Raw genomic sequence first — 26,968 nt, forward strand, 5'->3', positions numbered from 1 at the left:
TTTTCCTTCCCATTTCAATTTTTTTATATTCTTTCATTATCATTTTGTTGTATGTATTGAAAATGTATAGGGGATATTATACTTCCTCATCTACCTCTTCCTTCAGTATCTGTTAATTATTGCTTAGTCCATTGTTATTTGATCTTTACATTTATGACATTGGGAAAGATTATTTGACTGAAAACATGCAACCATTTGTTGGTGATGGAGAGAAAAGCAGGTGTGCAACCAAAGTGCAATACTTGCAGAATGATTGGAATAGGCTGGAATTGTGTACTTATGAAAGTGACTGTCAGTTCAGTATTAATAAATGTAAAGTTATGCACTAGGGTGTGATGAGATATCCAGATCTATATTATATTAGTAGATTATTATTATTATTTGATAACCTCAAGGGCTCACTTTAGTGAGTACGGGCATGGCAAATCCGAGGTACCAGATGCTGGACCATGCCTAACTTCATGTAATATATATCTGTTATATTATTCTGTAGACTGGTCCCTCCTCTTCTTTCTTTGCTTCTTTCTCCTCTCCTTGCTCCTTCCCCCGATGCTTTTAGAGTATTCGAGGGCTAGGGGTGAGTCTTTCCTATCTTGCTAAGTTATTTCATATTATGCAGCCACCAAAGAAGGCAACTAGCCTCAATAGGTGCCGGTCCCAAGAGCCCGGATAAATGTGAGGGTTGGTGTCAGGAAGGGCATCCGGTTGGAAAACTTCAATGCCAGCTCAAACTATGATATGAGTCAAAGAGAAAATGATATAAGGGCTAGGGCATACCCCTTAAGCGACGCGCAGCCACATCGCCCTACAGCTGCAAGAAGTGGACGAAGGCTACCGCATCAAGGGCGGGTGCGGTTAAAGAAGCGAGCCTAGCAGGTGGAGAAGATGTTGTGAGTAGGAACACTGAATGTTGGAAGCATGACTGGAAGGGGAAGAGAGGTGGCAGACATGATGAGGAAGAGGAAGTTGGACATTTTATGTGTGCAGGAGACAAGGTGGAAGGGAGGAAAAGGCAAAGGAACTGGGAGATGGATATAAATTGTTCTACTCTGGAGCGAATAACAAGGGAAGAAATGGTGTAGGAATTGTGGTGTGTGGCAGAATGAAGGGTGAAGTACTGGAAGTGGGTAGAAGGAACGACAGGGTCATGCGAATGAAATTGGGTCTTGGAGAAGAGCAGGTGGTCGTATTATGTGTGTATATGCCCCACAAGTTGGTTGTACAGCAGAGGAGAAAGATGAGTTCTGGAACGTGTTAGACGAAGAAATGAGGAAATTGGAAGAAAATGAGATGGTGATTGTCGGAGAAGACTTGAACGGACACATAGGAAGACAGAATAGAGACTGTGAAAGATTGCATGGTGGCCACGGAGTTGGAATGATGAACCAGGAAGGAGAGAGAGGTTGTGGACTTTGCAGTAGCATTTGATCTGGCAATTGTGAACTCGTTTTTCTACAAGAGGGAAGAACATTTGATAACATTTAGGAGTGGTAACAACAGTTCACAAATTGACTACATTTTGACTAGAAGAAAACATCTTAAGGTTGTGACAAATTGTAAAGTAATTCCAACAGATCAAGTAGCACAGCAACACCGACTGCTGTGCGCAGACTTTAAAATAAGATCGAAGATAAGAACCTCAGGATGCCATGGGATGAAGACAATTAAGTGGTTTCGCTTAAAAGAGGAGAGTGTGAGGAATCGTTTTAGGGAGAGGGTGTTAGAGAGGATTTCGGATGGACTGGAAAGTGTACAAGATTGGTGGAAACATAATTCAAAAGTAATCCCGAGCTGTGCAATCAAGGTGCTTGCTGAGACATCTGGAAAGATTAGAGAGCAGAAGGAGGGTTGGTGGTGGTGGAATAATAATGTACAAGTGGCAGTGACAGCTAAGAGGAAGGCAAAGCAGAAGTGGGATGAGTCAAGTGTGGAAGAGGACAGAGAGGTGTACAGAGAGAGAAAGCAAGAAACCAAGAGAGTTGTGGCACAGGTGAAGGCCATGGCATATCAAGATCTGTATGATCAATTAGAAACAAAGGAAGGACAGAGAAAAATTTACCAACTAGCGAAATGTAGAAATAAAACAGCAAAGGACATCTTACATGTGAGGCAGATCAAAGACGCTGAAGGAAGAGTATTATGGAAGGATGGGGACATAAGAAACAGATGGAAAATATACTTTGAGAGACTTTTGAATGAGGAAAATGCAAGGACTCGCAGAGGAGATGAGCAGCCTTCTGAGGGGATGGTGCAGAACATCAGTAGAGTGGAAGTGATGGAGGCCATGAAAAGGATGAGGAATGGAAAATCAGTCGGCCCAACAGAATTCCAGTGGAGGCATGGAAGGCACTGGGGGAAGAGAGAATTGACTTGCTGTGGGACCTGTTCATGAAAGTTTGCCAACAGGATAATATACCTGAGGAATGGAGGGAGAGTACTCTTGTCCCCATCTACAAGGGTAAAGGGGATGCACAAGACTAAAAATTACAGAGGAATAAAGTTGATGTCCCACACAATGAAAATCCTAGAAAGGGTTCTTGATGGTAGATTGAGGAAGGAGGTGGAGATTGCAAAGGAACAATTTGGCTTCATGCCTGGTAGATCAACAACAGATGCTATCTTTGGGTTACGGCAGATGATGGAAAATTATCGAGAGAAACAAAGGGAGCTACATCTGGCATTTATTGATCTGGAGAAAGCATACGATAGAGTGGCAAGGCAAGAAGTCTGGAGGTGTCTGAGGGAGAAGAAGGTGCCAGAGAAATATGTCAGGTTGTTGCGGGAAATGTACAGAAATGTGAAGACAAGTGTTTGGACCTGTCTGGGACAGACAGAAAGTTTTCATGTAACAGTTGGCTTGCATTAAGTCCGTTTCTGTTTAGCATTGTGATGGAGATGGTGACGGAGGAGGTGAGAGAAGATGCTCCTTGGACAATATTGTATGCAGATGACATCTTGCTGTGTGCTGATTGAAGAGAAGAAGCGGGAACTAAACTGGAAAGATGGAGAAAAGTACTGGAAGAGAGAGGTATGAGACTGAGCAGAAGTAAGACAGATTATATGCGTTGCACAGTGGGCAGCAGACAGGAGACAGATCTGGAGCTGGAAGGAAATGTCGTCAGGAAGGTGGGAGACTTTAGATAATTAGGTTCAACAGTGGAAGAAGATGGAGGAGCTGAGAAGGAAGTGGGGTGCAGGTTACAAGTGGGTTGGAGGAACTGGAGGGAGATGGCTGGAGTGTTATGTGATAAGAGGGTGCCGATCAATCTGTAAGGCAAAATCTATAGGACAGTAGTGAGGCCAGCTATGACATATGCTATAGAAACTGTGGCCTGAGGAAAAATAACATCAGCAGGATGGAAGTAGCAGAGATGAGAATGCTTAGGTGGATGTGTGGTGTGACCAGAAAGGATCATCTGAGAAATGACTATGTCAGGGGAACAGTGAAAGTTACGAACTTAGGAGCAAAAATACAGGAGGCAAGGTCGAGATGGTTTGGTCATGTGATGAGGAGGGAGGACGAATATGTGGGAAGAAGGGTCATGCAGATGGATTTGCAAGGAAGGCAGAAGCGTGGGTGGCCAAAGAAGAGATGGAGGGAGCTGGTAGAAGAGGACTTGAGGATGAAGAACTTGGATGTGGTGACAACCCAAGACAGGAAGGTGTGGAGGAGACTCATTATCAACAGTGACCCCACTTAAGTGGGAGAAGCTTCAGAAGAAGAAGATTATTATTATTTGACACCTCCAGGGAGTCCAAAGACTCATCGAGGGAGAGTGTGGCAACAGCATTGAATGATTGACACCCTTCCAACTACTAACTGCGCTCAAACTTGCTTGACTTTTTGCATGAGCCATTAGTAGCAGAGGCTCTACCAATCGACCAACCTTTGTTAAAAGAAACTGATAAGGCTAGGGATAGTGAAGATTTAGCACACAGAAAGTTGAAGGCCCATATACGAGGGTCTGAAAAGTTCTTGGCCATGACCATAGATGGCAACACTATCGGCAAGATTTTTTTTTTTAAGTTGATACATCTGTCATAAGCATCCATTTGAAATTACAAGTCATTCTATCAAGTAGTTTGTTTTATACAGCTGTCTGAAGCAAAAGTGTTTTCTGTATCCTTTTAAATGGATAAAATTGAGTACCATTCAGTTATAAAATTCTTTGTAAAAGTTTTAACACCAAAAGAAATTATTCGAAGTTTGTAAACGTTTATGGACACTCTTCTCCTTCATTTTCAACAATTAAGAAATGGTTTGCTGAGTTTAAACATGGCCATACCAGCCTTGAAGATTATCCATGTGAAGGACGTCCAAAAAGTATAACAACACCAGAAATCATTGATCAAGTGCACAATATGGTATTGGATGACTGGCGAGTCAAAGTGCATGAAATTTCTGAGGCTATAAGCATTTCAAAAGAATGGCTAGGATATATTTTGCATGAAGAATTGCATATGAAAAAGCTTTGCACAAGATGGGTGCAGTGCTTGGAGCGTCTTAACAAGAATAAAACTGATTTTGTTTGTCAATTTATTACTATGGATGAGACTTGGATTCATCATTACACACTAGAATCCAAACAGCAGTCAAAATAGTGGACAGAAGCCAATTGTTGTGCCAAAGAAGACAAGATCATGGCATCAGTGTTTTTGGATACTGAAGACATTTTGTTTATTAATTATCGTGAAAAAGGGGAAAACAATAACCGGGGAATATTATTCCAATCTTTTAATCAGGCTAGGCGAAAAAATTGTGAGAAAAGACCTTTTTTGCAGAAGATAAAAATCATCTTTCATCAGGGCATTGCACCTGCCCACAAAGGTGTTTTGGCAATGGGAAAATTAAGGGATCTGCACTATGAATTATTGGAACATCCACCATGTTCCCTAGATTTGGCTCCCTCTGACTTCTATCTTTTCCCAAAACTAACTCTTCCTCACTGGTCAGTGTTTTTCTTCAAATCAAGAGATGATTGCAGCTGTAGAGGGGTATCTTACTGAGAACAACTACAGGGACAGGATAATGGTGCTGGAGCATCGCTGGAATAAATGCATTAGTCTTAAGGGAGGTTATGTTGAAAAATAAAAATAATTTTGAAATTATAAATTCTTTTTTTTCATTGTTAGGCCAAGAACTTTTCAGTCCACCCTCGTAGCTATGATTTCAAATAGAACTAAAATTATTTAAGTTATCTAGTCGTGATCTCAGGACTCTGGGGAAGACATTCACCCAGCAGTGGACAAAAAATCGCTGAAGAAAAAGAATCTCAGTTCTGTAATTATTATTACTTAACTCAGAGAATAGTTGCAGTGCTAAAAGGAATATTAATATAATAAAGTCACTTTTGCTCTTTACAAGGCCTTGATATGATCTCATTTGGACTCTTGTGTGTAGATCTATTCTCCTGGTTTCTATGGTGATGTGGATGCAGTTGAGAGGGTGCAAAGGAGAATATTAAAGATCATAACAGGAACTCTGAGGTATAGATTAAGAGGAAAGATTGAGCACACACACTAGCAAACCAACAAAAAGATGATATTATAGACATCTACAAACTCCTGAAAGGATCCTGCAAAATATGAGTAGATAGAATTTTTCATTTCATGGAGGGCAGGGAGATGACATGAAGGCATCCATGGAAGTTAAGAATGAATGCAGTCAAGAAAGGAGTTAAAGCTAGATTTTTTCTCATAGAACAGTGCATGATGCTTTTGGAGGTGGGGAATGTAGGTGGTGAAATGATTTCAAGAAAAGGCTCAACAGCTTTTGTGGGTGATAATTTGCCTCCTTCGATAAGTCCCTGACTCCCTCAAGGTGTCTGGTAATAATAATAATAATTACTGAACTGAGATTCTTCTTCTTCAGCCATTGTCTGTCCACTGCTGGATGAACGTCTTCCCCAGAGTCCTGAGAACTGAGATTAGAATTAGATAACTTAAATCATTTTAGTTTAAAATAGCAACATGCTAAATATTGTGTCACATACTAAATAAATAAAGCACACTAAAAATAAACACTCAGTAATTTGTCAAATTTGTATAATTTTTGCAGTACAACCTAGAAAATGTAAACAAAGTATAAAATAAGCAGTGTCATTTTTTAATTAGTCCCAAACATGGAGTAAAAGAGTTAGATCATAGCATTGTGGTGGTGGTGATCTAGACTAGTGTGCTAATTAGAAGTGGGATATTAATTACAGCATAGACCACTTGTAGTTTGAAAACATTTAAAAAAGAAATTAGTGATACAACTGCACATTACACAGATCTTTCCTTTACAAGTTTTTTTTTTTTAATAATAAATAACGAAACCTGTGGTGATATCATAAAAGAAACACGTATTAACCACAGTGAAAATTATTTAATTGTAAATATTTCATCCTAAGTATCTTAGGACATCATCAGTACAGTAGTTTAAACAATAATAGGAATAACATACGGTTAGGGTGCATGATTATAGTAGAATTTCATTAAACGTGCGTAACGAGTTACAGAAGTTTAAAAAAAAAAAAAAAAACTAATAATAATTATTTAACACAATTTTGTATGACAATTTCCCATACTTCAGGAATAGTAAGAACGTCATTGCGGTTTAAATTTGGTCTGTGTAGTAGGGCTTCAGAACTTTCTTTGTATAAACGTTCATGTTTATATAAATATCTATGTAAAAGTTTAGACTCTTCCCAATTGATCCTATGGCTTGGATTTTCAATACTGTGTTGAGAGAAGCCAGATTTCGGTGGTTTAAAAAGACAAATGTGGTCTTGATGTTCCGAGATGCGTTTCTGAACAGACCTACCTGTCTGTCCAAAGTAAGACAATTTGCATGAGCATGCAATCTCATAAATGCCAGGCAACATTTTCCACACATCAAACCAGACAGGAAGAAGTCCATAGGATTCCCATACCTTACGTCAAAGGCATCTCCGAACGTCTTTCTAAAATTATGAAGAAATACAATTTTGCCAATACTTATAAACCTATCAATCAAATTTACAAATTATTACCTTCTCCTCAGGACAAACTCTCACCTTTGATGTTGCCTGGCATTTATGAGATTCCATGCTCATGCAAATTATCTTACTTTGGACAGACAGGTAGGTCTGTTCAGAAACGCATCTCGGAACATCAAGACCACATTCATCTTTTTGAAACCGTAGAAATCTGGCCTCTTTCAACGCTGTATTGAAAATCCAATCCATAGTATCCATTGGGAAAAGTCTAAACTTTTACATAGATCTTCATATAAAACTTTTACATAGATCTTCATATGAATGTTTATACAAAGAAAGTTCTGAAGCCCTACTACACAGACCAAATTTAAACCGCAACGACGTTCTTACTATTCCTAAAGTATGGGAAATTGTCATACAAAAATTGTGTTAAATAATTATTATTAGTTTTTTTTTTTTTTTTTTTTACTTCTGTAACACGTTACGCACGTTTAATGAGATTCTATTGTAATCATGTGCCCTAACTGTATGTTATTCCTATTATTGTTTAAACTACTGTACTGATGATGTTCTAAGATACTTAGGATGAAATATTTACAAGTAAATAATTTTCACTGTGGTTAATATGTGTGTTTCTTTTAATTATTTCCTTTACAAGGGCAGTACTTGTGCATCAGAACTGATATGGCATGCCAGAGATTGCAAAACTCAAATCTCCTCTCCCTTTTGATCTGCTTCGCCTTAAAATTTCTCTATCACACCAACCTGCCTTTTTATATGCTGTCTCAATTACTCTCCAAACTCTGTTAATCACTCTGACCTCTTTACTTCTCTCTCAAGCTCAACTTTCTAGAGTCAAAATACCATAATAATGAGATCATCCTTTTGAGGACTTCATTGTGTACAACTCAGATTGGCTCCCCTTCTCCAATTTCACTGATCAAGCATGCAGGGATGATGCCAAGGTGTTTTCTATTAGCAGTGAACTAATGCAGATCATCATTCTCCCTACCAGAATACCTGACGACCCTCTCCAACTGCCAACACACTTGATCTCTTCCTAACAATTTCCCCTTCCAAATATACTCTGGATGTTAGTTACCCTCTTGGTAACTCAAATCACAACCTCATACAAGTCTTTTGCCATAAAACAACCTTCACCCACCCACCTGTTCTTAGTCTTGCTTCCTTTGTTACTACAAGGGTGCCAAGTGGGACAACCTCTGTGACCTCCATTCCTACTTCCTATGGTTCATGATCCAAATTCACAGCCACCATCCAAGCCTTGGTTCTCAAAAAAGTGTTCCAATGCAGTTAAAAGAAAAGAAAAAAATTTCATACCACAAATGGCTCAAGACCAAAACTCCAGCTGTCCACTCTGCCTACACTTTGGCTCTCAACCATTGTAAAAGAATTATCCAAATTCAAATCAGACTTTGAAAGGACTAAATGCTGCAAACTTGCCCCCTGTTCAGATGGCAGTCGCTCCTTCTGGCCCTTGCCAAGGCCATTGGAGTGCAACTTTTGCCCACCCAGGTTTTCACCACTCTCACATCCGGATGGTACTGTAGTCATTTCACCTAAAGGCAATGCAACACTCTTCTATTCCATTTCCTGCATTGATGACATGGGCAAAGCTCAATCCCCTCCACCAAGAACTACTCTCTGCATGTTTCCCATAGTCTTCTGCCAAAAAGAATCCTTAATAACCTGAATACAAGCAAGGCATCTGATCCTGATGGTGATGTAAAAATAATCATATTAAAAAAAATTCTGAATATTTTTACGTATTAATTTTGCTTGTTAGTTTTTGTTTTCATACACGCAGTGTCTGCACGTGTGATGTGCTCGTTATGAAAATATTATATTAGAAATAACATGTAAAGAAGTAAAAATATTGAAGTACTTACTTAATTGATTATTTGTATTATTTATAAGAAAGTTTGTTGTATTTTTAAATGTTGAATTTTGTGTTTATGAAAGACTTTCTTCAGCGCTGGTGGATACAGCGAGTCAGCCATATTATTACAATGCGTAGTTTCTGACGTTGTTGAAGTGCGCATGCTCCCAGAGTGAACTTGATGTTTGATTGACAGCTGACAAGAAAGCGTTGCGTATCCAAGTTACAGTGGTAAACAAGAGAGCGTTCGGAAAGTTTTTAGAACACTGTCCGAGGAATATTCAAGTCGGGAGGAACTTGATTTTTTTTGTGTGCGGCAGTTAAAAGAAAATTTCATATTGTATTCCGAAAAAGGAATAGTGGAAATAATATGTTTCAAGAAGGAATAAGTACAGAAGAAAAAGGAAATCTTGAAACTAAGTTTTTATAAACTGGCCGAGGAATATTCAAGTTGGGAGGAACTTGATTTTTTGTGTGCGGCAGTTAAAAGGAAATTTCATATTGTATTCCGAAAAAGGAATAGTGGAAATAATATGTTTCAAGAAGGAATAAGTAAAGAATAAAAAGGAAATCTTGAAACTAAGTTTTTATAAACTGGCCAAGATATATTCAAGTAGGAAGGAACTTGATTTTGTTTTGTGTGAGGCAGTAAAAAAGGAAATTTAAAGGGATCCTAAAAAAAATGAAGTACAGAACCTTGTAACTTCTGGAAAGAGCCTTAACAAGAAGAGAATAAGACTATGAACATTTTTTTTGTGATTGTAAAAAAAAGGTGTTTTGTCTTAAGAGTAAGTTTATATTTTTTTAATAAGGCCTTGGATCCATATAATCTGTAATTGTAGTTATGTATTTTTACTAGAAGTGTATATATGTTGTTTTAAGTTTTATTAAATGTGTTTATTTTGTACTTGGTGTTGAGTCAATGATTAGTTGGATTCTGAAAGAGTGAGTTAAAGTCATTGCACCAATTGGAGTGAACTCTTTGTGCAAATATAATAACATATAGGGACACTCGGAGTCAAAAATAAAAATAATTGTTAGTAAATGAAATATTATTTATAATACACATTATAAATAACAATGGCAAATATATATAGAAATAATACACATTAAATATTAACAGTATCCCACATATTGTTTTGAAACATTTGCCCAGAACTAACACCTATTTTGTATTGCCTATTCAACTGGCATCTAACCTACAGCCCATACCAAAGAAAGGCAATAAACGTCAACCAACAAACTACTGTCCAATTGTTTTCACTCCTGTTCTTTCTAAAATTATGGAGGTCATCAATAACCAATTCTCAGAATATAGAAAAATTCTGAGAAACTCAAATAGTTGGTATTGACATTTCAAAAGCATTTGATCAGGTGTGACACAGGGGCCTGTGTCAGAGTGTGAAAGGCAGACCACAGGATGGCAGTCTGCCTTTCACACTCTGCAGCTGGATTGCAAAACTTTCTCACTGGATGCTCGCTACATATCGTGATGGATGGTTTCCTCTCCTCAGATTTCTCCACCCATGCCAGAGTAACACAGGGTTCTATTCTTTCACTCACTCTATTCCTCTTCTATATAAATAACCTGTTCTCACAGACTTTCAGTCCTATTATTGCTTTGCCAATGACAGTATTCTCCATTGCTCCTTTTCATTTGACAAACCTCGCACTGCTCAAATATTAGAATCCTCAAGATCCAACACAACCATATCCTGAATCTCAGTGGATCAAGGACAACCTTATGAACTTCAATGCCACCAAAACTGTCCTCTCTGATGTCTTGCAAGAAAGAACTTCCATCCTATATAATACTCAGATATCTAAACACAATTGCACTGACCTATACCACCAGCCTTTCCTAACACAAACACATTTCATTTGTAGCTTCCTGCCAAGAAACTTGCACTTTTTTGCACAAGACACTACCTCACAGCTGCTAACTCTATACAAATCCCAAATCTGCCCAACTATGGAATATTGTTCCCATATTTAGGGTGGTACAGCAAAACCCAGTCTGCGCGGTTAGCCTAGTGGCTTTGCGCTTCACAACCATATGCCTTGGGAAGTTGTGTCTTAGGTTCGATTCCCGTCGATGATGTGAGGAGCTTAAGGATCTTCCTCAGCCATAGCCAAGTTAGTGGGTCTTGGGTGTGGATAGCAGGGTTTTTTCCATCAGTTTATCTGATGTTTTTCATCCCACAAGCAGGCAAACCAGTCTGAGGACACACACGGATTACAGTCAAGAATACTGATCCAGCCATAGGTCTGATTTGTCAGCCTATGCCGGTTCCAGAGCCCAGATAAAATTAGGAGGGACTAGATGGTACCGTGAACTCCCGTATAATGGGGGAACACTGTATCATCACAAGGAATTTATTTATTTACCAAAAACCCACCTTAGGATTACTTGATTCTATATGGAAGAAGGCAGTTTGGTTGATTAATAATCCCTCACTCACATGTCCACCTTCAGTGCCTCTTCTACAGACACTTTCATGGACAGTGTGTGCTGAATTGGCCATTATTATTCTTCCACTTTTTTCCAAAATCATTAGAGCAAGAGCTGCTGCTAGTCACTCTCTTTTACAGGCCACCTTGAAACTCACCAAACCTCCTCCACTCAGCTTTCCCAAAAGAATATAACCTTCAATTATTCAAAAAAAAAAAAAAAAAATGTAAACAGACTGTTCCTTTCTTCTCTTGTGTACATGGCACTGATCTGATATAGGTCTTGTGATCTATTATTGGATAAGATATTTAAAAAAAAAATTATAAGTATGAAAATATGCATTCTATGATCTTTACGTCAGATGTGACAGGCTTTGCTGTTCTGTTTAATTTAGCATTGTCTACTAGATATATACATGAATTTATTCATGTTACTTTCTAAACTCTATTTAGAAAATAATTTTTAATTAAGAAATTGACCATTCTTGTATATAGGCAAAAAAGGCATATGAAAAATCATTTAAAGAAGCAGAAAAAGCAAGTGATAATTACATCAAAGCAGATGAAGATATCAGTTTGTCTAAGGCTGAGGTTGAAAAAGTAAGTAACAAGAGGTACAAGTCCTTTTTTTTTTTTTCATAATAAATTGACAACTATATAAGAGCTAAACTACATTTATATGATACATAAGTTGGAATTAACTGTGGTTTTCTTAACAGAAATCAAAAGGCCTCATCCTAAATGATACCTGGAAATTGTTAATTTGATCTCTAGGCACATCAGAATTTAACTCCCAACGAGATAGCTGACAAGCAACGCATTACTATGGCCTCATTTAATTTCCTTTGATTGTTTCTGTTTTAACATCAGTTGCTTTCATTTCTCCTGTTATAGTGAAGATCATGAATACAGGTTGTTCTGTGAAACTAATTAGCAGGATTTTATGTAGTATAAAATAGTGTCCACTAAAGTTTCTGTATAGGACTACAATATATAATAATATATTGTAGTCATAAACTAGCAGTTAAGTATGACCAGCTCACTTCTTTTTCTAGACTGCTTCAATTTGCTTTCAATTTATCATAATTATCTGACTTGCAGTTCCATATATATCCCTTCTTAATCAAAACTCTCATGATTTGCTGCTTTCCAAGTGAAAGCTACATAATTATTCACAACTGTTGGGGGACATTAGTTACCTCATTTATACATTCTCAGATTCCATTACTAGATACAGATACTAACTCTTCCTTCATGTGTTGCATATGGTAGTTTTCCTTTATTAACTATAAATTCTCCTTCCTCTCATCTTGAATGCTTTCTTCTTCAGTCTATTTTATATAGATGAAATTGTACATAGTCGTACTTATATTCACAAGGTTTATTTTCTGTGGAAATCACAGTCCTTTTCAGATGATCTAGGTCTGTAGCTGTACCAAAATGCTTCAGGCCCATTGCCGGTATACATAGGATTAGAATTCATGTAACTGTCTTTCATGCTGCATTCTGTCAAAAGCTAAATCCAAAAGTGTTGTGTCTAACTCATTGGTAACATTATTATAAAATGTGAGCAAGTTGCTCAAACATGACCTTCCTTTAGTAAACCCATGCAGTTCATTGCAAAGTATAGTTTCTCTATTAACCCATTTCTGTATCTGAGCCCTAACCAACTTTTCCAAAATCTTCACCACTACATCAGAGATACTGATAGGTCAATAGTTGGATATATCAGTCTTTGCAATGTATGGTGATCCCTTGTGCAATGGGATCACCATACATTCTTCCCACTATTGTGGGATCTTCCCTGTTCTGAGACTCAAATTATATAGCCTAGTCAAAGGAATAGCCACTTCAGTTGATGAACATGCTTTAGCATCTCTGCTGATATCCCCTGAGTTCCTATTGCTGAATTCTTATTCAGTTTGGGCAACAGCTCCAGTACCTCCTTCTCATACATCTGAGTTTCTTCATGCAGTGATCTTGATGTTGCATACACCAGGTTGATAGCTTTTAGCAAAATGGCTACTCATTAGTTAAACAATCACTTCTGCATCAGTCACCTGCATACCATTTGCATTTAGCAGAGTTATTCTTTCATATTCATTCTTTCTTTTAGTTTCAGCATAACCATAGAGTTCTTTGAGGTTGTCTTTAACTTACAGAGTCTGTTTCTTTTCGTACTCAGACTGAGCTTTTGAGTACAGCATTTGTGACTCTTCTGGCCTCCTGCATATCATTTTCATTAGTGACATCATCCTTATACACACAGTGTTCTTTCCACATTATCTTTTTTCTTACATATCTCTTGCTTAATTAGATTACATATCCATTTGCATCTTACCTTATTTATTCTTTGAACTCTAGCGACACATTCTGATATTGCAGTAATTTAAGTATTTTATAAACACTTCTCATGCACTATCAATATCCTTCTCATCCATCAACCAATACCATTGTGCAGAACCATGATACACTTCATTTGGTCATAATTTCTTGCCTTGTTGGTAAGCATGTAACTCTTTCTGAATGGAACATTCATAATTTTTGGAAGGTTTTGGTTATACTATAAATTAAAGATACCAAGAAATTATATACTTGGTTTAATCCTTTATCCAAGTGTAAGCAAACAAGTTTGTGCCTTAACAATTTTCGGGCACAAACTTCTTGATACTTCACATCACTTGTCTCGGTATCCCATAATGCAAAGCACATATCCTTATGGGTATGTATAATGCTGTGCATTATGGGAAGGGTCACTGTCCAGACTGGTTTCAATCTTTACTGAGGTCTCATCAGTGGGAGCTAGACCCATAGGTGATACCAAGGCTGACGTAGTCTCGATCCTATAATGCATAGTATCCCCAAATAGTTCAGACGCAAACTTGTTTGCTTACACTTGGATAAAGGATTAAACCAAGTATATAATTTCTTGATATCTTTAATTTATGGAACATTCATAAACTTACTTCCTAAGTGAGTACTGCACAATCACTGTCACCAACCAGAGGCAGAATAGTTACAACTGAAATCCCCGGCCTCTAACAATACACCAGTATGTATTTGATCTTGTTAGACCCTACTTCACACCAGAATGCTTCAAACTCACTGCCACATGAAAAGCTTTAGTATTACAGTATAGGTCTGAAATCTAACTTGATTTAAATCATCCAATATCATTAGCTTCACATCCCTTCTCCTTCCTAAACCACTGTACCCTTTACATTTGATAAAAAAAAAAAGGTCTCACTATTGCCTGTAATATGAAGTCTCAACATATTGACCAAAACAATCAATTTTACTCCTTTGTTTCTGATACTCTTAGCATTCACGTCTAGACATTATAATCTATCTGCATGCCTCTTTGTATACTTTTGCATGTAGTCTTCATGGCACAGTTGGACAACTTGCAGATCTCTGTTCTTATGCTTTACTTAATATGTCTGAACCAGACCAACACAAAGTTGCTCTCTCCTCATAATTATTTCCATAACAGTGCCCATTTCCGCCATTAATACAGTTACATAACATTGTCGCTCTTACACACAGGTTTTTGCCATTCCTTCCATCATAATTCAGTTTTCCTGACTCCTGATACCAAATATGTGAAGGCTTTCCGTCTTATAGAAATCCATTCTTCCCTCAAACTCACTCCACACATCCAAAAACTTGCATGCATTCCTTCTACACATCAAATTGTTTGCCATCATAGCTCTTCATCTTAATCCATTCCTGCCATATCTAGGTAACATACTTACGATTTTCACTTTCTCAATCTTCACTTTTTCTTCTTCCAACAACCTTTTCATATCTCATACTGAATTTATCGCTAGTTTGTACTTACTAGAATTATGAACTCTTTTGCTTTGCTTTTCTGTCTTTCAACTGCATATACTATAATATATTTAGTTTAATCCTTTATCTAAGTTTGAGCAAACAAAGTTTGCACCTGAAAGTATCTTCAGGACTGGGGTAAGGTGGTACAAAACCATCAGGGTGTTGTACCACCTTACCCCAGTCCTGAAGATACTTTCAGGTGCAAACTTTGTTTGCTCACACTTGGATAAAGGATTAAACTAAATTTATTATACTCTAACCAAGTGAAAAATAAACTTTTGCATATACTATATTTTTAATTTTTGCTTCAGGAAAACTTGAAGTTATAACCGACTCATTAGATTCACCATACCAAATAATATCCTTCTTTTTACAATCAGCTTTACATACCTGATTTTCATTATGCACTAACTTACCTGATTCCACAATTTGTTGTTTTCCATTTTTCTGCTTTACTTTCTTATTCTCCCTGTGTTCCTTTAAATGCTGCTCGACTTTCTATAATTTCTGCATCTTTTGTCTAATAATCTGCTTTAACTTTCCAATTTTGGAGGTTAAATTATTTTCCATATCCTCTTCAGTATTGTCTTTCACTGATAAAGTCTTCTTGTTCTCTACTTTGCTGTTCTTGTTAGTGTTCTGTTTCCTCTGCATTTTTTGTGCCATTTTACAGCTCTATTTAATAATATAATATCAAAATAAAAGTATGTTGTAAAAACATTAAGCACTCCAAAAACAAAAATCTGTCCTAGTATATTATAAAACACCAGATTTCCATGGGAAAAACACAATGAAATAGATAAAAATCAACGATTTTACACAGGCGCTAAATACATCGAACACTCACAATATGGCATCAAATCCAAAATCCACACATATATATATATATATATATATAAAATCAATAGTAATAGGATAAAAAGTTTCCAACACTTTACACTAAGGTTGGTAAAGAAAGGAATTGTCAGGATGGTATACAATGAGGACAAAACATAAAGATAATGAAAGAGACCATGTAAACAGATAATGAATTTCATGCTTTTAATAGGGAAAATTAGACGAATATGATATGATTAAAAGGAAAATCCATAAGGATTAAGGTTTTAATGTTTCAAAATGTCATCTATTCTCTGAAAGACAAAATTACCCTGGCCTTTTAAAAACGAAATTGGACACACAAAATTGTATTCCAACTTGTGAGAGGGAGGGGGGGGGGAGTAGAAAACCCACCAGTATATGCTACTGACATGAGCAGTAAATCTGTTTTGTAATTGGTGGCTGCTGAATCCTACTTCTTTCTATGACTCTTTAGCCAAATCTAGCCTTTGTCTCCAATCCTGTCTGTCCAAAACTTTACTTCTCCAGTTTGGACATTGCAATATGATGTTTCCGGTTTGACTAATAGTATCTCCATCTTGTTATTAGTTTTGCTTTTTGTGTTTTACCAAGAAATTAACAATGTATAGTCTTGTTAAGAATACTTTCATTTTAGATATGAAAACCATGTCCTGCTCACTGAACTTTTTGAACTTCATTTACTATATGTGGATTTTTTTATAGATTTCATATAACTCATGATTGTATCTCATCCTCCAGAGATCATTATCATTCACTGGGCCAAATATTTTTCTCAGGCTTTTCCTTTTAAAAGCTGAAATCAAATTCTCCATCCGTGCTGTAAACATCCAGATCTACAGGTAACAAGATGAATTATTGATTTATATATTTGTACTTTAGTCTTCCAGTGGATATCTTTTAAGCTGTGAATATATATGAACTGAATAAAGAGGAATAATCAGGCTTTTGATTTTTTCTTATGAGAGAAAATCAAAAGCTGATTATCCCTCTTTATTCAATTCTGCACTTCTACCATCTCATTTGTTGGCTTCTGTTCATTACTCCCAAATATTTAAATCATTCCATCTTTTCTATTTCAAGTTTCTTAATTTTCACACTTGTATTGGTTAACTCAATTATATAGGAGAATACAAGGATATATGTACTTGTCATTTTCATAATTCATAGTCTTGATGATACAAGAGACATAAGTTCATGCTGTTCTCTAAGAATGGTAAATTAAGGAAATACAGTATATGAATTTGTGTAGGTAACTGTGGAAACAGAAACATCTCTTGATCCATAAAGTAAAAATTTTATAGTGTTTCTCATCATGAAACACACTTTTATTACTTTTCATTATGAATAACTGTTTTGTGTGTGCAATTTCGATATCTATAACTGAAAAATGTTTCAAAGTAGTCATCCAGTTTGACCATTTACTAGATGTTTTAAAAAACCCTGGGTGACATAATAATATATGTATTTAAAAAAAGGGGGGGGAATAACAGATCTAAAAGAAATTAGAATGTAATATAAACTCCTGTATATTTCACTCATTGTAATATGAGCATCATTGAGGGAGAGTATAAAAGACTTAAAAGACTGGTTACAACATTCAAAATATGAATCACAAACGTGAATCACAGAATATGAGTATATTTCTGTGATCACTGCTAACTGAACAGGAGAATGTCTGTTAGAATTCAAGGAAACCATATATAGCTCTGTAATTCAAGGTTAACAAAATAATTGATTTAAAAAAAAAAAATTGTGAACAGTTATGACAATTACTTCCCAGAACTTTGAGACAGATGTGAAATCCAACTCGGTTGGCCGAGTGGCTAGCATATTAGCTCTCCAACTATATGTGAAAATTTGAATCCTGCATTGGGAATGGATGTTTGTGATTGTCTTTAGATGGGAGATTAATTTGCCTGGTGTGAAACCATATCCTCCTTGTTGGATGCCCCAAGTGGCTTGAAAAGGTTTTGTGTTTGGTTTCTAGAGCAGGTTTTCAGACTATGTAAAGAATAAATAAATAAAAAGCTTAGCCCATCACGTTGCTAATGTACCGTGATTGGCTAAAGTATAAGTAAGTTATAAGCCTATAACTCACAAATAGTTATAGGCTTATAACTTTTTGTGAGTTGTAATGCGATTCCCATTCACGAAAGAAAAAAAAACAAGCATTAAGATTAGGATGATATTGCAATGTTTGCACGTTTCAAGGAACGGATGATTGAATTTAATTCTACTGTAGGGAAAAATCTTGGTTTTATTCCAAAGGATTCTGTATAGTGCTGTGACATGAGAAGCAAGCCAAAACCTTCGGATTCTAAAAATTTGATTCCATGTACTCCTGCATCAAGTTCACTGTTGAACATGAATCTAACATCAGAAACCTTCCTTTGCTGGCCGATACAGCCACCCATCTTCATATCATTAGCCGTCAGAAAAGACAGGTATTATCAAAAGTTTTGTTTACCGAGCTCACACAATTTTCTCTTCAGATTTCCTTCTATTATAAGAATTAAATAATATAAGAATACTTTTGATTAATGGATATAATGAATCCCCCATCCAAAAAATAGTGAACATCATCTCATAGCCAGACTACAATTTGATGTGAAGGATTTTCGTACTGCACCTTAAAGGAACTTCTGAACAAATAGAATGCATTCTTTACAAATACAATCTATACACTACCTTCAAATTATCCTGGAACTTATCTTGTTTCCTACTGTCTACCGAGGTTAAATTACCATCTCTATCCCTGCCTGGTGTTTATCACGTGCCCTGTTCCTGTCAATTTTGTTTTTTTGGACACTAAGGATAGTGGCCAAAGTTAGTTTTGGAATCAAACCAAGATTTTGCACTGCAGTAGATTTATAGGTATTATTTCTGGGAAAATTCCCCATGTTACTCCTCAAAGTAAATATTATTTTTATGGCTATTTAGCCTATTTTTGGTTAGGAGTACCCCTTTTTTATAATGTCACTGATTTTTTACTCAAATTTTAGGGCATTACTTATGTTTTAGAGGGACAGATATATGAAAAATATATATATAGAAAGAAAAAAATATATAGGAAATAAAAACCGGACATACCTTTGTGGGATGTTTCTGGCTGTCTTCTTTTTCAGTGGCATCCCGACACATGGCGATATACATTCATTGTTAAAGGAAGTATGACTGTATGGGGGGGGGGGGTTGGAAAATTGGGATTTGAGAGATGTGGGAGAATTTTGGCGAGGCAAGAGGTATGCAAACTTTTTTTGAAAAACCTATTTTTTTATATTTTTTAAATTATTAAAGGTGGGCAGAGAATGCTTTGGGATGGGAGTGAACATAGAAATTTTAGGGGAATGAGAAGGGTATTATGGGATAAGAACAGGGTGTGAGCCGTTTCAACAGTGCATCATCTTTGGAGCTCGTAGGGGAAGTGGAGGCTATGTCATGGCTTGGTGTTTCTGTCTTTGGTGTATTCTATTGGTTGGAGTCATGACCTAATTTTTATGTTATAGAGCTTCCAACTTGTAAATTATGTAGGGCCGGTGAACATTTATTGAGTTTTTGTCACATTTTATGGCTGTTGTTTCTGATATTCTAAGCATTGTCTCATTTTCCTGTATGTCTACTATTATGGCCTTGTCGATTTGTGGGGTATGTTTCTGTTCAAGGGCATGGGCATCTATTTGTTTTTCCTGTATTTTGTATTCTGTTTTTCTTTTGGTTGTTGCTTTTTTTTTTTTTTTTATTGTTTAAATGTTCTGGAATTGGAATATTGCAGTCATGGAAGTGTTTTTGTAGTTTTGCCCACAAAGTTCTGACAGTAGAACCTGTGTAGGTGATATCACAATCTTGTTGGTAAGGAAATTTGTAAACCACATTGTGGTGTTCTAGTATTTCTTTGTGTGTGTAAGATTTAGTAGGTTTTAGAAGTGTTGCTAGTTTTTGGTTTCTGGTGAACACCAGCTTATAGTCAGTGTGGTTGAAAATGTATTTGTAGGCTTTGTATGTATTCTGGTTGTATGGGATTTGATGGTTTTTTTGTGTTGGGAAGTTTGCTTTGGTAGATTTATGTGCGATCATCTGTTCCTTGAAACTTGTGAAAGCCCTGCGACACTGTCCCAATCTTAAAGATTGCCTGTCTCAAAGTTTCAGGAAGTAATTACCATAAGCTGTTAGTGTGTGTAAAAATAAAATAATACACTGTTCATGTGTGTATTTATTTTATTTTATTTTATTTTTAAATCAGTTATTTAGTTATCCTTGAATTGTGATTTATACTTTATTCCCTCGAACCCTTATAGTTGGTCAAGCCAAACGAAATATACTCATGCTATGTGACTCATTCTTATGATTAATATTTAAAATTGATGTGGTCAGTACTCTTCTGTACTCTTTCTGAATGATGTTTGTTTATATTAAATTCTTGTTGTACTGTATAATAAAATGATTAGTTTTGTTGTACTGGATAATAAAGTATATTTTATTATCCAGTACAACAAAAACTATAGGAAAGGAAAGAACCTTCATGTCTACTTCAGTAACATTTGTGGGTAGTTTCAAACTTGAATAATGCACCACCACTATTTTCTTAAAGAACCTCAATTAGTATAATAAATTTAGTTTAATCCTTTATCCAAGTGTGAGCAAACAAAGTTTGCACCTGAAAATATCATCAGGACTGAGGTAAGGTGGTGCATCTGTTGGCAACTCGCAAACTTTGTTTGCTCACACTTGGATAAAGGATTAAACTAAATTTGTTATAGTCTAACCAAGTGCAAAATAAACTTCCAACATCTTTCTCTAAATCCAGAGTAATTTAATAATAAGGTGGTATACCGGTTGGCAACTCATATAGGTAAATGTGACCTCTCCATTGTTTCTGGCTTAGTGTTACCACTTCTGTGTCTGCCTCCCACTGACGAGACCTCAATAAAGGTTGAAACCGATCTGAGTAGTAGCCTGTCCCTTAATATATAGCATTATACATGTCTGCAAGGAGATGTGCTTTGCATTATGGGAGATATTGAGACAAGGAGTGATGAGAGCTTGATCCACCTTTGCTACGAGTTGCCAACAGATGCACCACCTTGCCTCAGTCCTGAATATATTTTCAGTCGCAAACTTTGTTTGCTCACACTTGTATAAAGGATTAAACTAAATTTATTATAGTCTAACCAAGTGCAAAATAAACTTCCAACCTCAATTAGTAGCAACTGCTGTCCATCTGATCTATCTAAACTATTCTTTATGATTTCTTTCATAAGAAGGGCTGTATATATTTGTCAGATCTGTTGTGCCATGCTCAAAGGATTGCTAAACATTAAATTGTTTTTTTATTATATTTTTTGACTCAAAATTTATTTGTTTGCTATACTTTTTTCCTTTCATTTTGCTGCCTTTATTTCTCTCTAGATTCTGATAACCACTATAACTTCTGATTATTTTATCTGAAGGTCAATTTTCTACCATCTATTATGTTGGAGGTTTAATGGATTTTTTACAACACTCAAAAAGAATTAAAATAGAATTTAATACTTCCTATATTTCGTCCTAGTCACTAGGACATCTACGGGGATTACAAAGACAATTAATGTAACATGCACACAAAAACTTACAATAATAAGCCCAACCACGTGGGTGAAAATAAAGTCCTATCTAGGTGGAGCGCCCTCTAAGGGCAGTAGTAGGTGGCCTGGAACGTAAGGTGGGACCTCTGGTGATGACTGTTTCCCAAATCTTCGGAAGCTTAATGCAACCGTATTTGTTAAGATTTGGTTGGTTTCTGAGATCTGCTGCTGCTTCTAAGAAAAGTCTCTCTTTCTTGAATTTGCTGTGGTGGAGCATGGTGGTTTTCTTCCATGATACTCTGTGGGTGGTGTCCAAAACATGGTCAGCCAAGCCTGAATGGCCATAGTTGTGTTTAACGATGTACGACTTGTGTTCCTCCAGGCGGATGGATGCTGATCTGCCTGTCTGTCCAAAGTACGCAAGCTTACAGGAACAGGGTACTTTGTAAACTCCAGGCAGAGAGAGAGGAGGGAGCTGATCTTTCGAAGAACGGATAAGGGTAGCCAGTTTGCGGTAGGGCTTATATGCTGTGTGTAGGTTATACTTTTTTAGTATCTTGGCTATTTTTTCCGAAGTGCCACGGATGTAGGGTATGGTGATGGCATTTTTAAATTCTTGTTGACGAGAGGGATGGGGAATGGGGGAGGAATTGATTATTTTTTTGATGCTGTGTTCGCTGTAGCCATTGGAGAGGAAAGTTCTGTGTATGTGGTTAAGCTCAGTAGTGAGGGCGGTTCCACTGGAACAAAGATTGTGGGCTCTCTTGGTAAGGGTTTTAATGATGCCATATTGTTGTGAGGGGTGGTGGTGGGAGAGTTTGTATACAGAAAATCCACACACACAGGCAGATACATTCACAAACTCTCCCACCACCACCCCTCTCAACAATATGGCATTATTAAAACTCTTACCAAGAGAGCCCACAATCTTTGTTCCAGTGGAACCGCCCTCACTACTGAGCTTAATCACATACACAGAACTTTCCTCTCCAATGGCTACAGCGAACACAACATCAAAAAAATAATCAATTCCTCCCCCATTCCCCGTCCCTCTCGTCAACAAGAATTTAAAAATGCCATCACCATACCCTACATCCGTGGCACTTCGGAAAAAATAGCCAAGATACTAATAAAGTATAACCTACACGCAACATATAAGCCCTACCGCAAACTGGCTACCCTTATCCGTTCTACGAAAGATCAGCTCCCTCCTCTCTCTCTCTGCCTGGAGTTTACAAAGTACCCTGTTCCTGTAAGCTTGCGTACTTTGGACAGACAGGCAGATCAGCATCCATCCACCTGGAGGAACACAAGTCGTACATCGTTAAACACAACTATGGCCATTCAGGCTTGGCTGACCATGTTTTGGACACCACCCACAGAGTATCATGGAAGAAAACCACCATGCTCCACCACAGCAAATTCAAGAAAGAGAGACTTTTCTTAGAAGCAGCAGCAGATCTCAGAAACCAACCAAATCTTAACAAATATGGTTGCATTAAGCTTCCGAAGATTTGGGAAACAGTCATCACCAGAGGTCCCACCTTACATTCCAGGCCACCTACTACTGCCCTTAGAGGGCGCTCCACCTAGATAGGACTTTATTGTCACCCACGTGGTTGAGCTTATTATTGTAAGTTTTTGTGTGCATGTTACATTAATTGTCTTTATAATCCCCGTAGATGTCCTAGTGACTAGGACGAAATATAGGAAGTATTAAATTCTATTTTAATTCTTTTTGAGTGTTGTAAAAAAAATCCATTAAACCTCAAACATAATGTCCTCACAGCACTTAAGCCTCTACACAAGAAAAGATTTCTACCATCTAATTACTCCACTTTCACAGATCATCCCAGAAAAGAAGCTGAACTATTTTTTATATGTGTGTGTGGGCTGATATATATACATTGTGTATATATTGTGGTGCACATGGTTATAGGTCCTAAGACATATGACATGATGTAACACACCTACACAGCCAAAAGACCTGATTATTCTCCCAACAGCACGAACATTTTCTTTCACTTGTTTTACTAACATCATTCATAAACTTGCCCACATTCATTGACACATTTTAACTGCATTTTCTTTGACAGTTCACCAGAACTGATAATTTCAGTGATTTTCAATCTTTTTTTGTGCTTCAACTCTCTTTCCACTGTTCTGATATAAATATCTGAAACAATTCCAACAATCCTGACCAAAGAACTAAAATAGTTCTCATTGGAATAAAATCCTTGATCCCTCACTCTACACAAAATGCCTGTCTTTCAAGTCTTGGTTCTTCAGTAAGTATGTTAAAGCAGTTAACGATAGAAATTCAGCACATCTCAAATAGCTCCGGTCAAGACTCTCAGCTTTGCATTCATATTATGCTACACCACAGCCCATAATCTCTAAAAATTCATCAAGAATTCCTGCTCTGAAAGAGCCAAATGCAGAAATCCTGTCTTGTGCTAAAAAAATGCCAACCATTCAGTGAGATGTTTGTTGCTTTTGGATGAAACTTTTGCTCTTTTCTGTTTCCACGTCTCACACTATGCTAACATCATCCATAAATAAGGCTGACCTCATGGCATTACTATTCTCACATCTACTGAACAGAAAACCACCAAGAGGAATCACCTTCCACTATACCAGAGCTTCCACCACAGATCTCTTGGGGGCCGTGAAATGATGAAAACAAATTCAAAATGTTTAAGACTAAGTAGATATTTTTTTTTTTCTTAAAAGAAATGTATTTAATTTTTGTTATTTTTTTATATTTTAATAGAAAAAAATCACACATTGGTGTTGGTTCACAAATTTTGCTTTCTGCATATTTTGGTGCTTAAAGAAAATTATTATTATTATTTTTTTTTTTTTAAATAACGAAACCTGTGTTGCGATCATAATTAAAAGAAACATGAAACACACGTATTAACCACAGTGAAAATTATTTAATTGTAAATATTTCATCCTAAGTATCTTAGGGCATCATCAGTACAGTAGTTTTAAACAATAATAGGAATAACATACAGTTAGGGTGCATGATTACAATAGAATCTCATTAAACGTGCATAACATGCTACAGAAGTAAAAAAAAAAAAAAAAAAAAAAATTATTTAACACAATTTTGTATGACAATTTCCCATACTTTAGGAATAGTAAGAACATCGTTGCGGTTTAAGTTTGGTCTGTGTAGTAGGGCTGTAGGGCTTCAGAACTTCCTTTGTATAAACGTTCATGTTTATATAAAGATCTATGTAAAAGTTTAGACTTTTCCCAATGGATCCTATGGTTTGGATTTTCAATTCCGTATTGAGAGAGGCCAGATTTCTGCTGTTTAAAAAGACGAATGTGGTCTTGATGTTCCGAGATGCGTTTCTAAACAGACCTACCTGTCTGTCCAAAGTAAGATAATTTGCATGAGCATGGAATCTCATAAATGCCAGGCAACATCAAAGGTGAGAGTTTGTCCTTAGGAGAAGGTAACAAGTTGTAAATTTGGTTGATAGGTTTGTAAGTAGTGGCAAAATTGTATTTCTTTATAATTTCTATTGTAATCATGCACCCTAACTGTATGTTATTCCTATTATTGTTTAAAATTACTGTACTGATGATGTCCTAAGATACTTAGGATGAAATATTTACAATTAAATAATTTTCACTGTGGTTAATACATGTTTCATTTAATTATAAAGAATATTAGTAAATATATGCTTATTCATGTAGTTTCATTTCAAAGGTATTAATAAGAAGCACAAAAAAAGTTTATAAATGCAAAATCTTGCGCTCGTTTGAAACTCCCAAGTTTTTCACGCTTTAAAGTAATGTTTCATTGCTAGTGTACACAGGTGTTGGCAATGCACTGGAAAGAAATACGCTTGGGATTCTTTATAATAATATGTCTGTAGTACATTTTTTTTTTTTTCCGATGTGGCCATGAAATATTTTAATTTTTCCAAACGGGCCTTTACATGCATAAGATTGGGAAGCACTGCACTATACCACAAACATCTCATTGAATGCTTTCTGCATTCTGGACTAGAAAATGTATTTTGTCTGGAAGACAGTAAGTCTCGTCATCCAGATTATTTCTCCCAATTTTGCCCAAAGTGTGCACTCCAGAATGAACACTCATCCTGTAGCCATTATTCAAGATATCATGCCTATCCGTTATCTCTCCATTAGCATGGGAGCAAGCCTATACCAATTCGTCCCTTAAAAATTCAATAAAAGTTAGCCATCAAATTATCATCTTCTTCCCTGATCTCTTACCCCTTTCAAAAGCGACAGTTAAGGTTAGTCATCAGGATCTAACTTCCCTGAACACCCACTATTTAAGCAGTGATCACCAGTATACGTTCTGCCCATTCTCTTTCCACAGATCTGTTAGCCAACCTTATCAATCTTTGGACAAAAGCCATTCCTCAAAATTTTCAGGCATTCAGTTGTGTCTGGCAGAGAGTCCCACTTACCATATCATAGGGTATCCCATGGCTCTGTGATTTCACATGCAATCTTCCTCATGTACGTTAATGATCTTATCTTGCTGCCCATAAATCCTATCTTTTGTTTTGATGATAACACACTCCATCTCCATTCCTCTTTTTCATTTTATCAACCAAGCAGTACTCAAATAATTCAGGCTTCAAGATCTATAACCAGTGTTTTAAACATGATCTTACCATTTTCCCATTGATAAGAACAACCTAATACTCTATAATACAATCTTATTGTATTTTTTATAAGAAAGTATCCTTCTTTGATGATGATCATCATCATATATCTGTTCAGAATTCCCTTCTTAGGTAGACTTAGACCCCTAGCCTTCCAAAATACAAACACTTTATGTTCAAAAGCTCCTCAATCCCTGAAAAACTTGATGTTATCTTCTATTCAAGATAATATTCCTCACCTGTAGCTCTTTACACTATTTAAATTATAAAACTGCATAACCTTAGCACTTTCACATTTTGGGGGTGGTATACCAAAAATCTCTTTCTTAGAATGTTTGATACTTCTATAGAAGAGGGCAATCCCTGTTTCTGCATTCTTTCTTTCTTTTTTTGTAGGTATGTTCATGAGATTGCTCTATTGAACAGACCATCACCATTTTTTTATGAGCATCTTCTGGTTAACATCCAGTTCAGCTTCGTACTTTTTGAACTACTTCTGATCTTCCTCTTTAATACCCACCACCTCTGCTCTTTGAAATCATGCCATTTTATTCCCAGGATTAACCTCCAGCTATTCATGATTCATAGATTTCTTCCTTCTGCTTCATGATTTGTCCACCTACAGCAGTCTTCTGTTATAGGTTTTGTGTCCTCTCATGTTTCAGATAGAATAAACAAATAAATATAAATTGCATCGAAATGCTGTTCTTGAAAAGATAATAGATAACCTTACTTAAATTAAGG

The 26,968-nt window shown here is 36.5% G+C and overlaps 1 protein-coding gene across 1 annotated transcript in view; it reads left to right on the forward strand.

The window, feature by feature from the left end:
- The window catches only part of LOC150108715 (formin-binding protein 1-like), a 455,638-nt gene that overhangs the window by 168,217 nt on the left and 260,453 nt on the right, over positions 1-26,968 (forward strand). Inside the window, exon 6 of the mRNA XM_090416173.1 lies at positions 11,806-11,910. Within this exon, the coding sequence (XP_090272299.1) occupies positions 11,806-11,910 (105 nt within the window). The remainder of the gene's footprint in view (positions 1-11,805; positions 11,911-26,968) is intronic.

The sequence above is a fragment of the Typopeltis vanoorti genome, chromosome 3 (assembly GCF_054136105.1).
Source record: "Typopeltis vanoorti isolate ZY-2024b chromosome 3, IOZ_Tvanoo_1.0, whole genome shotgun sequence".
NCBI lineage: Eukaryota > Metazoa > Arthropoda > Arachnida > Uropygi > Thelyphonidae > Typopeltis > Typopeltis vanoorti.